This window comes from Stomoxys calcitrans, chromosome 1 (assembly GCF_963082655.1).
Source record: "Stomoxys calcitrans chromosome 1, idStoCalc2.1, whole genome shotgun sequence".
Lineage (NCBI taxonomy): Eukaryota > Metazoa > Arthropoda > Insecta > Diptera > Muscidae > Stomoxys > Stomoxys calcitrans.
Genome location: NC_081552.1, coordinates 208,155,048 through 208,171,236, shown reverse-complemented (window position 1 = coordinate 208,171,236; position 16,189 = coordinate 208,155,048). Strand labels below are relative to the sequence as shown.

The window sequence follows — 16,189 nt, the reverse complement described above, 5'->3', positions numbered from 1 at the left end:
GAAATCAGGTAACCGACACAGATAACATGCTGAGCATATGGAAAGAACGGCGAAGAGGATACCGCAGAACCAGTCAATGATGATGGTATAGAATGTTTACCTCCTAGTCAGAATGAGGTCCAGGTAGCAGTGACCCGACTAAAGAACGCAACAAGGCAGCAGGAGCCGACGGGTTACCCACTGAACTATTTAAAGCCGGTGGCGACACGCCGATAAAGCGTATGCATCAGCTTATCTGCGCAATCTGGCTAGAAGAACGCATACTCGATGATTGGAACCTCAGCATACTATGTGCCGTACACAAGAAAGGAGACAAGACGGAATGTGCCAACTACAGAGGAATAAGTCTCTTCCCCATCGCATACAAGATACTCTCGAGCATACTGTGTGAAAGATTAAAACCTAAAGTCAATGAGAAAATGCGGCTTTAGACATGGTAAATCAAGCCTGGACCGGAAATTCACACTGCGCAAAGTCATGGAAAAGACCCGAAAAGGACAAATCAACACCTACCACCTCTTTGTTGACCTAAAAGCCGCTTTCGATACCCTTTTACATTCAAAGCTATTTCAAGGCATGTCAGAGTTTGGTATCCCTGAAAAATTAATAAGACTCTGCAGGATGACACTTGCTGGCACATGTTCCTCAGTAAGAATTGGAAAGAATCTCTCCGAACCATTTAATACCAAACGAGGTTTCAGACAAGGAGACAGCCTTTCGTGTGATCTCTTTAATATCCTGCTGGTGAAGATTATACGAGATGCAGATGTGAATAGATATGGCTCATCAACACACAAGAGAACACATGCTACTCGCCTATGCCGACGACCTTGACATCATTGGTCGATCATCGGATCTGGCAACTGTAGCCTTTGAAAGAATCGAAAGAGAGTCAGTGGAAATAGGTCTGGCATTAAATGGAGCTAAGACGAAATGCATGGTTTCAACTCCCAAAAAGCCTTGCACAAACGAGCAGATAAAGAATATGGAGAAAGTTGGGAATCAAAACTCTGAGACAGTCAGTAACTTTATCTACCTCGGTACCGCCGTAACCGAAACGAATGACACCAGTTTTGAGATTAAGCGAAGAATAATACTTGCAAACAGATGCTACTTTGGACTAAGTAAGCAGTTTAGAAACAAGATCACCTCTCGACAGACGAAGATCACACTATACAAGACACCGATTTTATCCGTGCTGTTGTATGGCTGCGAAGCATGAGCACTTGTGAAAGCAGATGAGCCAATACTTGGAGTGTTTGAGAGAAAGATTCTTCGTAAAATATATGGACCAGTTTGCGTTAATGGAGAATATAGGCGATGTATGAACCACGAGCTGTATGACGACGATAGCGTATTTACACGCTTCAAAATACAACGGCTGCGTTGGCTAGTTAATGTTGTCAGAATGGATGAAGTAGCTCCATCAAAGAAGTCTTTTGAAGACAAACACGGTGGTACACGCAAACCGGGAAGACCAAAAGCCCGATGGAGAGATCACTTGGTGGGAGACGCCCCAAAAACATGGTGTTAGAGATTTTAGACTGAGCATAGAAGATCGAGGCGCTTGGAACGCTATTCTACGTTCGGTTAGTGGAACAAATGTTCTGTCATAGCCAATTAAAGTATGTTAAGTAAGTACGGTCCATATATTTTAATGCTTGAAGGTTATTTCATACAAATGTTGACTTGACTGTTTCATACAAATCCGTCCGCTTAGTCCAATTTTGGCATACTCTTCCCAACATTTCGGTCGGGGTCTCACGAATAAATTGCCTCCTCCAATGCGTCAGTTGATGCGAGTTTGTCTGTATAGACATGAGCTTTAACATAGTCCCCCCCCCTCCCCAAAAAAAAAAGAGAGTCTTAAGGCGTTAAATCGCACGATCTAGGCGGCCAATTGACCCGTCCCGAACGTGAAATAAAATATTCACCGAACTCGCCTCTCAATAAGTTCATTTTTCCACGTGCCGGGTGGCTTGTAGCACCACAATCATGAAACCACATATCATGCAAGTCAAGCTCTTGAATTTTGGTCAAAAAAAAAGTTGGATATCATACCACAGTTACGTTACTATTCTTATCATCTTTGAAGAAGTATGGTCCAATGAAGCCACCAGCCCATAAACCGCACCAAAGTGTGACTTTTTCTGTGAATTTTTCTGGATGTGCTTGCTTATCACTCTGGCGTAAGAGGGTGGCTCCTTACCATTCTCAGCGACCATCTTCCCCTTCTATGATGGCCGTTTCTGTTGCAACTTTGTCTACCTCACCAGGACACTGTCTGGAGTCTCCATTGTGGGATGGCTGCCTTGGTCTTCCCACAGTACTTGAAAGTGGGGAGCTCTTTTTCTTCCTTAGTATTTTAGCAGTTTTATGCTCTTCGGGAGATCTGATTCTCTTTTCAGCTTCCGTAGAAGTGCTTGGCATGTCAGTTCTATCCCTTCCAGCATTCTGCACTTTCGCCCGATTACGCTGCCGGTACATACTCCTCTGTCTTCTTCGTCGTGGACCGGATCGCTTTCTCGGTCTGGTTGAGAGCTTAGCAAAGTCATCGCTCACTACTGCTGTCATCCCGATGCCTTAACTTAGGTCTACATCTAGAGCGTGAGGTTCAGCGCTATAAGAGAGAACCTCTAGATCAAGCGGCATATCAAGTGGGTCTAGACAACATTCATGCAGACACAGTAGTTGAAGTTGTGAAACAACTGCGTGAGCTGTCAAAAAGTTAATAGCTAAAAAAACACCCTTTGCATGATGTTTAAGCAATACCTTGTGGGCTGTTATCGCAGGGATCATCCATATCAACATCTTGTGGATAGATATTCACCGCCCAGAAGCCTTAACTTAGGTCAACATCTAGAGCGTGAGGTTCAGCGCTATAAGAGAGAACCTCTAGATCAAGCGGCATATCATGCGGTTCTAGACAACATTCATGCAGACACAGTAGCAGATGGGGTAAAGGTGGTCCTTGCAAAACGACCGCCTCCCATTGCATTTGGAGAAATTGACCTCCCTCGCCCAAACCAGAGTATTTCTAGCCCAATTACCTTCGGGCAGATGCAGCCGCCCTGAACTCCTACAAAGCAAGAATTGATGCCGACATGCAGGATGTATGTGTGCAGGGACCACACGACAAACGTCACCTGTTTCACTGTGCAGTCAGACATATGCGACTCAGGCCCTGATCCCTCTGGACGCACCTCATCTTAGTCACAGAGTTTCTGCATGTGGATGCTCAACAGAATCAAGCAGACGAAAGATAGAACACAACACACTGCTACAACAACAATAAAGATTATTATTGTTGTTGTCTTAAACTTCGTTATGTTAAGTTGAATGGCTACAATGAAGAAGCACGCCAGAAGGCTGGCACACTTGTGTTGTAGCTACGAACCAATAAAATTTTCGTTTATATATTTGAGATTTTAAATTAATCGTATGGTCAAATGATAAGAGAGAGAGAAAAAAATCCACTTACGCATCCTCAAGTCCTTCGTATCGTAATTCCTCTCCATTTCTGCTCATAACTTCGTTTATATTCCGAATCATGAATTGAGAGTAAATATGAGTTGCTGCTATTGATGATCATTTCTTTGGGAAACCAACTTCTGCAGCTGGCACTTCTACAAAATTTCCTACGCATTTTTACACATAGTGGAATCGAATGTGGTATACACTGCGCAGAATTATACTTCGATGTCTTTCGTTGTATGAGGTGTGATCGCAGCAACTTCCAGGCGGAAGTCATTGCGATTGCCAGGGCTGGGGAGATGACGGTTTCAAGGAACATCAAATGTTCGGATGTCTGCTTTTTAAGTGAAAGTCAAGCATGAGATCCAAAGCGTTATGCCACGAATGCACAGAGCAGCAGCTTTCAGGCGGAAGTCTTTGTGATTGCCTGAGCTGGAGAGATGGCGGTTTCAAGTAACATCACATGGTACGATGTCTGCGTATTAAGTGACAGCCAAGCATGGGATCCAAAACGTTATGCCACGAATGCACAGAGCAGCAACTCTCAGGCAGAAGTCTTTGCGATTGCCTGGACTGGAGAGATGGCGGTTTCAAGGAACATCAAATGGTCGGATGTTTGCGTACTAAGTGACAGCCAAGCAAGGGATCCAAAGCGTTATGCCACGAATGCATAGAGCAGTAACTTCCAGGCGGAAGTCTTTGCGATTGCCTGGACTGGAGAGATGGCGGTTTCAAGGAACATCAAATGGTCGGATGTCTGCGTACTAAGTGACAGCCAAGCATGGGATCCAAAGCGTTATGCCACGAATGCACAGAGTGACCATATATTGCAACACAGAGTGACCATATATTGGATCCCTGATCACAAGGAAGTTACAGTAAAGAGAGGATGATGTGAATATACTTGAAATTAATGAGTTTTCCGACTTACTTGTCACAATCCTGCGGCAAAATGTGTTCCAAATTCCATGACGAATTTTAGAATGTAGTTTTTTTTTTGTTGTTGTTGTGAAGTGTGTGGAAGTGTGGTGAGTAGAACCATTGGATTCATGCATATTTTAATAAAGAATTATGCTAAATTTTTTGACTACATACTTAAATTTGTATATAAGAATTTTTTTCTTTTTTTAAATACATCTTTAGTTGTATGGGTAGATATATACGGAATGGGTATGTATATGTAAGTTATTTTTTTTTTTTTTATATACAAATACAATATGGATATTAGTATTGTTAATAATTAGTCAATATCATTTGTATAACATTTTACAAATTCATTATGATTACATTAAACATTTACAAATACTCAATAAACTGGTAGACACATCCTGCGCAATGCTCATCGATCAATAGCTCATCATCGATGGCTGGACATTGTGCTTATGTTCGTCACAATCATATGTTCAATGACGTTCGTTGTTTGCCTTCCCCTCGGGGCTGTGCCATAAAATCTGTGCTTTCCAACGACGAGGACAAGGACATGGCTTGGAGCAGTTGATTGGACGAACGTCTTATTGGCTACTATTAGACATTTATTTGAAAAGTCTCACGCTGCAGTTTGTTATTGGATCGCACTCGTGGTGAAGTCTGTGATTTGGCTGCCGCCTTCTCATCGGAGAAGCGTGCTGGTGGATTTATGTGGTCCTGGTAGTTTGGTGGAAAATTCGCAATGCTGGAAAAAAAGGAAAATTTCGTTTTTATATAAAAGAAAAAAACCCAACCAAAGAATTTATGGCAGTGTTTGTGTGGATACAATGGCAGGATGTATGGTGGGCCCAACCATCTGTCTGTAAGTTTAAAAGGTTTTTTTCTAGGTTTTCAGAGACATTTTACTTTTGAAAAGAATGTTCCCCATTTTTTGGTTTTTTTTTTGCATTTTTGATATTCAAACTGAGTCACACACAGCTAGGGCACAGACAGAAGGACTTTTTTTGTTTAATGGTAGAACATATGGAAAATGTTTTCGCAGGAGTTTTCGTAAAATGAATTAAAGTTAGAGACTCACATCTTGAAAGGTAGCGGCAAAGTGTTTTCCATTTAAAACGAGATTTCTTCTAAGGCAGAACGTAGGACACGCGATGTACGTGAATCTACTGTACTTGGATGTTGTTCCTGATTCAATACTCTTCTGAAACTGAAAGTGTGGAGCAAATTTGAATAGAAGAATGTAATAAATCACTTCATGTTTAAAATTCAAACAATTCTTTGAGATGGAAAGTTAATTAATGAAGGTACTAAAACTATGCGGATTAATGTTGACTTAAGTTAAAGTTTAGATTTGTAATGCGGATTTCATCAACAAAGATCTTTTGTTGATAGAAAATGCATATTTCTTCTTCACAAACCAATGTCTAATGATATTAAGGGGCAAACAAATATAGTTTGGATGGGCCGAACTTGGGATACCCGTCACCTTGGGTATATATGTAAACCACCTTTTGTCATAATCCGGTGAAAAATGCATAATTTATGCCCCCATAGCAGCTTTATCGAAATATGGTCCGATTTCGGACGGGCCGAACTTTGGATACCCGCCACCTCGGGTATATATGTAAACCACCTTTTGTCATAATCCGGTGAAAAATGCATAATTTATGCCCCCATAGCAGCTTTATCGAAATATGGTCCGATTTCGGACGGGCCGAACTTTGGATACCCGCCACCTCGGGTATATATGTAAACCACCTTTTGTCATAATCCGGTGAAAAATGCATAATTTATGCCCCCATAGCAGCTTTATCGAAATATGGTCCTAATTGGATCAAATTCGACACTGATATTGAAAGGTCTAATAAGTATAAGTCACTGTTCAATTTTGTAGAACCAAATATTGGTCTTTTTGGTGGCCATATCCGGATGTCGAAAAGCCTAACATATGTCACTGTGCCAAATTTCAGTGATTTGACTGAATCGATTTGACGAAATATCGGTCTATATGGCAGCTATATACACATTTCAACCGATCTGGGAAAGACTAAATTTCCGCGAAATAGAACAATAAATACGCCTTTGGCGTATTTATTTGGCAGCTATATCCAAATCTGGACCGAAATGGGACAAATTGCACAAAGTAGTCGAAGGACCTAACACAACTCACTCTCCCAAATTTCGGAGAAAGCGGACAATAAATGCGCTTTTAATTTGCCCAAAAACTTATATCAGGAGATCGGTCTATATGGTAGCTATATCCAAATCTGAACCGATCTGAGCCAAATTGAAGAATAATGTAGAAGGGCCTCACTGTCCCAAATTTTGGCAAAATCGGGCTATAAATTCGCCTTTTATGGGCCAAAAATTTTAAATTGAGAGATCGGTCTATATGGCAGCTATATCCAAACCTGGACCGATCCGAGCCAAATTAACGAAGCATATCGAAGGCCCTAACACAACTCACTGTCCCAAATTTAGCAAAAATCGGACAATAAATGCGCCTTATATGTACCCAAGACTTTAAATCGAGAGATCGGTCTATATGGCAGCTGTATATAAATCTGGACCGATCCGAGCCAAATTAAAGAAGCATGTCGAAGGCCCTAACACAACTCAATGTCCCAAATTTCGGCGACATTGGATAATATATGCGCCTTTAATGGGCCAAAAACCTTATATCGAGAGATCGGTCTGTATGACAGCTATATCCAAATCTGAACCGATCTGAGCCAAATTGAAGAATAATGTTGAAGGGCCTAACACATCTCACTGTCCCAAATTTTGGCAAAATCGGGCTATAAATGCGCCTTTTTCGGGCCAAAAACCTTATATTGAGAGATCGGTCTATATGGCAGCTATATCCAAACCTGGACCGATCTGGGCCAAATTGAAGAATTATGTCGAAGGGCCTAACACAACTCACTGTCCCAAATTTTGGCAAAATTGGGCTATAAATGCGCCTTTTTTGGGCCAAAAACCTTATATTGAGTGATCGGTCTATATGGCAGCTATATCCAAATCTGGACCGATCCGAGCCAAATTAAAGAAGCATGTCGAAGGCCCTAACACAACTCAATGTCCCAAATTTCGGCGACATTGGATAATATATGCGCCTTTTTGGGCCAAAAACCTTAAATCGAGAGATCAGTCTATATGACAGCTATATCCAAATCTGGACCGATCTGAGCCAAATTAAAGAAGTATGTCAAAGGCCCTAACACAACTCACTGTCCCAAATTGTGGCAAAATCGGGCAATAAATGCACATTTTATGGACCCAAGACCTTAAATCGAGTGATCGGTCTATATGGCCACTATATCCAAATCTGGACCGATCTGGGCCAATTTCAAGAAGGATGTCAAAGGGCCTAACATAACTTATGGTATCAAATTTGAAGAAGGATGTCGACTAGCCTAACATAATTCACTGTCCCGAATTTCAGCAAAATCGGTTAATAAGTGTGGCTTTCATGGACCTATGGGCCTCAATCGGTGGATCGGTCTATATGGGGGCTATATTAAGATACTGTCCGACTCGATATAGTTTGAACCGACTTTTTTGAAATTCATTAGCAATGTCGGGAGTCAAGAGGAAATTCTTCATAGCAAATTTCGACAGAACCGGTTAACAAATGCGCACCTTATTGCAATATTTCTCAAAATCGGACGAACATATATATAGGAGCTATATGTAAATCTGAACCGATTTCGAGCAAACTTCTCAGATATTGTGGTAGTCGTCTAGAAAAGCATTGGGTACAATTTTGGCAAGATTGTTCAATAAATGCGCTTGCTGTGACTTTATAAGTCAAAATCGGGCGATATATATATATATATATATATATATATATATATATATATATGTAAAATGGATGTTTTGGGGACAGAAAAAACCTATGGAAATTATGGCATACATCGCTTCGTTTTTATTTTCCCATACGATGTATGCCCATTTTTCCACTCTAACACTTAAAAATGTCAACATATATCAGATTTATTATAAAACGTATATTATGAGGACATTATTATATAAAATGTTTACTTCCGGGACATGTCCTCGATGTATACACTTTATTAACAAGTAAAAAATTTGCCACCTTTCACTCATATATTCTGATTTTCAAAAAATCAACTCTGCGTTATCAGTTAGTCGAGTCTGCAACCATACATCATTGCGTATCCATTTAGTCAAGTTTTCAGCCATTGTGTTATCAACTTTGTGTTATAATTTATTCTACCTTTCAACCTTTCTCTACCGATAAAGTCTTTTATGGATAATTTAAAACGCAAGATGGCGTTGCACACTGGGCCAAGTGGCAAAAAGTAAAATTGGAAATAATAACTTTTTATTTGTTGCACTGAGCGGTAAAAAATGTTCTAGACATTTGTAGAAGAGTACATAGGCTTTCAGGAAAATGTAGGTCAATATATTTAAAACAGGGTGTCAAAATTAACCACTTTCCACTTCTCCAACCTTTTACGATTTATAACTTTTAATCTACTGTACCGATATCCATGGTTTAGGACTCTGGAGAAAGAGCTTGACGAGGTCCAAAAAAGCATGCATAATGTCCTATTCCATCGTTTACCGTTGAGGAGATATGAACAGTTTAGTTTTAAAATGTCAAAATTTTGCATTGGTTTCTTCAGTGTTGTTTCTTTATAACTTCGTCAATTTCTTAGCTATATACTGAAAGTTTCACCCAAATTGTGCCAGTATAGTATAGATAAAACAAGTAAAAGCGTGCTAAGTTCGGCCGGGCCGAATCTTATATACCCTCCACCATGGAGCGCAGTTGTCGAGTTCTTTTCCCGACATCTCTTCTTAGGCAAAAAGTGATATAAGAAAAGATTTGCTCTGCTATTGGAACGTTATCAAGATATGGTTCGGTTTGGACCACAATTAAATTATATGTTGGAGGCCTGTGTAAAATGTCAGCCAATTCGAGTAAGAATTGCGCCCTTTGGGGGCTCAAGAAGTAAAATAGAGAGATCGATTTATATGGGAGCTGCATGGGGCTATAGACCGATTCAGACCATAATAAACACGTTTGTTGATGGTCATGAGAGGATCCGTCGTACAAAATTTCAGGCATATCGGATAATAAGTGCGACCTCTAGGGGTCAAGAAGTCAAGATCCCAGATCGGTTTATATGGCAGCTATATCAGGTTTTGAACCGATTTGAATCTTATTTGACACAGTTGTTGAAAGTAAAAATAAAATACGTCATGCAAAATTTCAGCCAAATCGAATAGGAATTGCTCCCTCTAGAAGCTCAAGAAGTCAAATCCCCAGATATGTTTATATGACAGCTATATCAGGTTATGGACCGATTTCAACCATACTTAGCACAGTTGTTGGATATCATAACGAAATACCTCGTGCAAAAATTCATTCAAATCGGATAAGAATTGTGCCCTCTAGAGGCTCAAGAAGTCAAGACCCAAGATCGGTTTATATGACAGCTACATCAGGTTATGGACCGATTTGAACCATACTTGGCACAGTTGTTGTATATAATAACAAAACACGTCGTGCAAAATTTCATTTCAATCGGATAAGAATTGCGCACTCTAGAGGCTCAAGAAGTCAAGACCCAAGATCGGTTTATATGGCAGCTATATCAGGTTACTGACCGATTTGAACCATACTTGGCACAGTTGTTGGATATCATAGCAAAACACGTCGTGCCAAATTTCATTCTGATCGGATAAGAATTGCGCACGCTAGAGGCTCAAGAAGTCAAGACCCAAGATCGGTTTATATGGCAGCTATATCAGGTTATGGACCGATTTCAACCATACTTGGCACAGTTGTTGGATATCATAGCAAAACACGCCGCGCAAAATTTCATTCCAATCGGATAAGAATTGCGCACTCTAGAGGCTCAAGAAGTCAAGACCCAAGATCGGTTTATATGGCAGCTATATCAAAACATGGACCGATATAGCCAATTTACAATACCAACCGACCTACACTAATAAGAAGTATTTGTGGAAAATTTCAAGCGGCTAGCTTTACTCCTTCGGAAGTTAGCGTGCTTTCGACAGACAGACGGACGGACGGACGGACGGACGGACGGACAGACGGACGGACATGGCTTGATCGACATAAAATGTCGCGACGATCAAGAATATATATACTTTATGGGGTCTCAGACGAATATTTCGAGTAGTTACAAACAGAATGACGAAATTAGTATACCCCCCATCTTATGGTGGCGGGTATAATAAAAAAATAATCATTCCAATATATTTAGCGGTTTAAATATGGCATCGATTTTAACATGAAAAACATTTTGTTCTTCTAAAACTAGCAAAATTTTCCATAAAAGATACTCCTATTTACTTGAAGTTTTCGTAAACTTTGGTTATCAAATCATTAACATTTTTCTTTTCCATTTTCATAAAACGGAGCCAATAAAAAAAGTTTTAAATGCTAATTTGACTCTTTTCAAAATCAAACCACCCCCTTATCTTAAAGGCAATATGGCCATTTTTTATACCTTGCACCACTACTATGGTATAGGGTATTATAACTTAGAGAATTTGTTTGTAACACCCAGAAGGAATAGAGATAGACCCATTGATAAGCATACTGATCGACCCAGAATCACGTTCTGATTTGATTTAGCTATGTCCGTCTGTCCATCCATGCATGTTAATTTATTAAATTCGGTTCAGATTTCCGATTTGGAATGATGTTGCAATAATGTGGTCATTTGCTATACGATTTTCCCAAAATGTTGGCAAGTAGTTTTTCCTTATAACTCCTGACTATGTTGTTGTGTTTTAAATAAATCGGTTCAGATTTAGATATAGTTAACATATATATGTATCACCCGACTTTTACTTTTAGGGCCATGGTCAGCGTATTTCTTGACAGATTTTTTCAAAATTTGGCACAATGCATACTTTTATGACTGTTTTTTTACTATGTGTGCCGATTTTGTTCGATTTAGATTTAGTCATAGCTCCCATATAAAGTTTTGTCCAATCTTGACTTATACTGCAATAATTCGATTATTTGTGTTAATTGCAACTCTTCGGATCACTAGTAAATATAATAAAAATCGGTTCAGATTTAGATATATGTGCCATTTATATATATCTCCTCATTTTCAGTTTTTGGGCCGTTGCAAGCGCATTTATGAACCGATTACCAAACAAAAGTTTGGTCGAAATTCGTCACTTCAATTGTAAGCAAATTTAAATTTCGAAGACTTCGCCTATATTGCATACCCCATGTGGTGTATGGTATCAAAAGGTCGTTTTTGGACGACTTTAGACCGTCCTTACTTGTTTTTACTACATTTCAAAAGTTTCACGGTGATTTTTTTATTTTAACTTGAATGTTAATATGTTTCCAACAATTTAAGAAATGTCTCGCCATAACCCAGCCATAAATGAGGTCGTGGTAACCAAAATACGTTATAAATAAATTGTCACTGCTAAAAACCAAGTACTACGTCACATTTTATTGCACGTAAAGTGTGATTTTTTAAGAGCTATAGTTTTTCAAAAAAAAAAAAAACATAAAATTCAGAAAAATTCTTGAAATCTTTATTTGAATCGATAGTACGATGCATATAATTTAATGTTTGAAGATTATTTCATGTAAATGTCGCCCATGACCGCGCTTCAAATAGACCATCCGCTTAGTCCAATTTTGGCATACTCTTTCCAACATTTCGACCGGTATCTCACTATTAAATGCTTCTATGTTGTCTTCCATTGCGTCAATTGAACCGGGCTTTTCTGTTTAGACATGAGCTTTAACATAGCCCCACAAAAACTAGTCTAAAGGCGTAAAATAGCACGAAATAGGCGGCCAATTGACCGGTTCCGAACGTAAAATAAAATGTTCACCGAATCGCCTCCCAATAAGTCTATTGTTACCCGTGCTGTGTGCCATGTGGAACCGTTTTGTTGAAACCACATGTCATGCAAGTCAAGCTCATGCATTTCTGGTCAAAAAAGTTGGATATCACCTCACAGTAGCGCTCACCTTTCATAGTTACGTTACGATGCGCTTTATCGTTGAAGAAGTACGGTCCAATGATGCTACCAGCCCATAAACTTTTTCTAGATGCATTGGTAGCACTTGCAATGCTTTTGGATGACCTTCACTCCAAAATCGGCAATTCTGCTTATTTACGTACCCATTGAGCCAGAAATTATCTTCGTCGCTCAATGGAAGAAGCGCACGATGAACCTTCTTAATAGAGCATGGATAATAAAATTCAATAAGTATCTCTATCCTATCCGATTTTATGTAACTGGCGACACAAAAGTCAATTTTTGAAAAACGTACAATTTTCCAATTTTTTTTTGTTGCCGTCATCATTACACATAAAAATCGACCGCATTTTTTACGCAATATACCTTATTTTAATGGAAATATAAATCATTCCCAAGCTCCGAAACTTAACTAAACTCGGTGTTAAAATCTTTTTTTGGAGAGGTTGGACCGATCTGGACCACATTCGGCACAGTTGTAGATAGGTCTCGCCGTTCCAAATTTCATTGTTGGCTATTGTTGGCCAAAAACTTTAATATAGGTAAAGATACAGCGTGTCAAATTTTGTCTCTTTTGACCTCCCCCACATTGTGTAGCCTTTTTGAATATAGCTACCATTAAGACCGGTATATAGATTTTACATTTATATTATTTTGAATAGTATCTTTTTTACTACAGGAGACTTCGATTTAATGACTTACATAAAAGCAGCATTGATTTCCCACAAACAGTGAGTTGCGATACAATCTTCGATTTCCTTACTGAGTATGATCTAAGTCAGACTGATCTATAGCGCCCAAACAGACTGATCTCCACATTAAAGGTATTTTGTTCAAAAAGCCGCACTTATTGATAAATTTCGCTGAAATTTGGCACAATAAGTTGCATTAAAATCTGCGCCAGATTTGGGTCTTGTGTTAAGATTTTTTATTTAACATATTCTGAAAATCAAATGGAATTTTTGAATTTCAATTGAAATTTTTTGAGTTTCAAATGGAATATCTGAATTTTAAAAGAAATTTTTTGTTTGTTTCTCTTTCGAGACGAGCTGAATGATCTGAAATTGAAAGTGGAAAAGGAAAGCCAAAGATAGCAACACACACCAACCACTATGGGACGCGTTTCGTCTTGCATGCATAATTTTCCCAACGAATTATTCAGAATTTATGGAGTTTCTGAATTTCAATTGGTATTTTCAGAAAAACCCTTGAAAGTGGTGTAGTCTGAATTTCAATAGAAACATATGAACTGAATTTCAAATGATATATTATGAATTCCAATGTAAATATACCGAATTTAGATATATGGAATATTAAATTTTAATTAGCATATTTCAAATTTCATGAAATAAGTGAATTTCTATTGAAATATTCCGAATTTCATATGAAGTATATGAATTTCAAAAGAAGTATTCTGAATTTCAACAGGAATATCTGAATATCAAATGAATTTCAAAAAAAATATCTGAATTTCAATGAAATTTGTGAATTATAAAAGGATTTCTGAATTTCAATTAGTACTTGGAATATCTGAATTATATTTAAAAGTCGTGTAGTCTGATTTTCAATTGAAATATTCCTAATTTTAATAGAAATATTCTGAATTTCAAATGGAATATCTAAATTGCATTTTACATATTCTGAAATTCAAATAAAATTTCTGAATTTCAAATAAAATATCTGAATTTCAAATACAATATCTGAATTTCAAATAAAATATATGAATTTCACATGGGGTGTCTTAATTGAAAATAAAATATTCTGCATTTCAAATGGAATATCTGAACACCACATGGAATTTCTAATTTTTAAATTGGTATTTTGTGAAATACTCTTAAAAGTGGTGTAGTCAGAATTCCAATTGGAATCCTCTGAATTATAATTGAACTTCGAATGGAATATTTGATTTTCAATTGAAAAATTTTAGTATTTCAAATGGAATTTATGAAATGCAAATAAAATATCTGATCTTCAAATGAAGTATCTGAAGTTCAAATAAAATATATGAATATCATATGGAATTTCTGAAATTCAAATTTACTACCTGAATTTTAAATGAAATTCTTAATTTAAACGGAATTTATCAATTTCAATAGGTTTAATCTGAATTAAATTTGAAAGTTACACCAGTCTGAATTAAAATATTCTGAATTTGACCTGAAATATTCTGAATTTTAGATAAAATATTCTGATTTTCAAATAAAATATCTACCTTTGAATTGAAATATTCTGAATTTCAAAAGAAGTATCTGAATTTCAAATGAATTATTCTGAATTTCAAAAGGACTGTATAGATATCATACGGAATTTCTGAACTTCAAACGAACTTCTGAATTACAGATTAAATTTCTCAATTTTAATTGGTATTTTGTGGAGTCTGAATTTCAATTGAAATATTCTGAATTCTAATTGAAATTTCAAATGGAATGTCTGAATTTTATTTCAAAAAACTATCGCAATCTTAATTGAAATTATTAAATATAAAATATAATATCTGGAATAGAATATCAAATGGAATATCTGAATTTCAATTAATATATTTTGAAATTCAAAATATCTGAATTTGAATCGAAATATTTTGAAGTTCATAAATGGAAATTTTTTAGCTATTATCTTTTCGACAACATTGGTTTTCACTGCTCACGCACGTTTCGTGTTTTGTTTCACTGTCAAACATCTTCAGATTGGTCTACAATTTAACCATGAATCGTCTTGCAAACAAACAACGCTTGCAAGTTAATTAATTGTATTATCAAAAAAAAGTTATCTGTTAAAAAATTCATAAGCAGAATTGTCGATTTTGGAATGAAGATCAGAAAAAGTCACAATTTGGTGTGCTTTATGGGCTGGTGGCATCATTGGATCGTACTTCTTCAAAGATGATGCGAATCGCAACGTACATGTAAATAGTGAGCGCTACCGTGAGACGATATCTAACATTTTTTGCTCAAAAAACAAGAGCTTGACTTGCACGACATATGGTTTCAACAAGACGGTGCCACATGCCAAACAGCACACGTAACAATGGACTTATTGAGAGGCAAGTTAGGTAAGGACTTTATTTCACGTTCGGGACCGGTCAATTGGCCGCCTATATCGTGCGATTTAACGCATCTAGACTTTTTTGTGTGGCCATGTTGAAGCTCATGTCTATACAGACAGGCCCGCTTCAATTTACGTATTTTAAGTAAACATTAAATCATTTTTTCGTGAGATACCGGCCGAAATGTTGGAAAGAGTATGCCAAAATTAGACTAAGTGGATGAACCATTTGATGCGCAGCCACGGTCAAGGTTTGCATGAAATAAATTATATGGACCATTCTATCGACACAAGTAAAGATTTAATGCATTTTTCTGAACTTTTTTTAAAAAAAAACTTTCCCACAGCTTTTAAAACATAGCCCCTTATAATAATAAATATTCTGAATTTGAAATGGAGTGTCTGAACATCACATAGAATTTCTGAGTTTCAAATAACATATATGAATTTTAAATTAATTTTCTGAATAAGAAATGGAGTTTCTGAATTTCAATTGGTATTTCAAAGTTGTGTAAGCTGAATTTCTGTTGAAATATTCTTAATTTCAATTCAAATATTCTGAAATTCAATTGAAATATTCTGAATTTCAAAAAATATATTCTGAATTTCAAATAAAATATCTGAATTTTAGATGGAATATCTGAATGTCGGATGGGGTATCTGAATTTTAATTGAAATACTCCGAATTTTATATGGACTTTCAGAATATCAAATGAAATTTCTG

The 16,189-nt window shown here is 37.3% G+C and overlaps 1 protein-coding gene across 4 annotated transcripts in view; it reads right to left on the bottom strand.

The window, feature by feature from the left end:
- Positions 1 to 1,094: 1,094 nt before the first annotated feature.
- The window catches only part of LOC106093173 (cell adhesion molecule Dscam2), a 324,166-nt gene continuing 309,071 nt past the window's right edge, over positions 1,095 to 16,189 (bottom strand). For 2 of the 4 annotated variants that reach the window (XM_059369629.1, XM_059369636.1), the window contains exon 32: positions 1,095 to 5,146. In XM_059369629.1, the coding sequence (XP_059225612.1) occupies positions 4,999 to 5,146 (148 nt within the window). In that variant the 3' untranslated portion in view covers positions 1,095 to 4,998. Of the gene's footprint in view, positions 5,147 to 5,479; positions 5,609 to 16,189 lie in introns of all 4 variants that reach the window. The other 2 variants (XR_009398464.1, XM_059369632.1) reach the window with 2 other exon arrangements.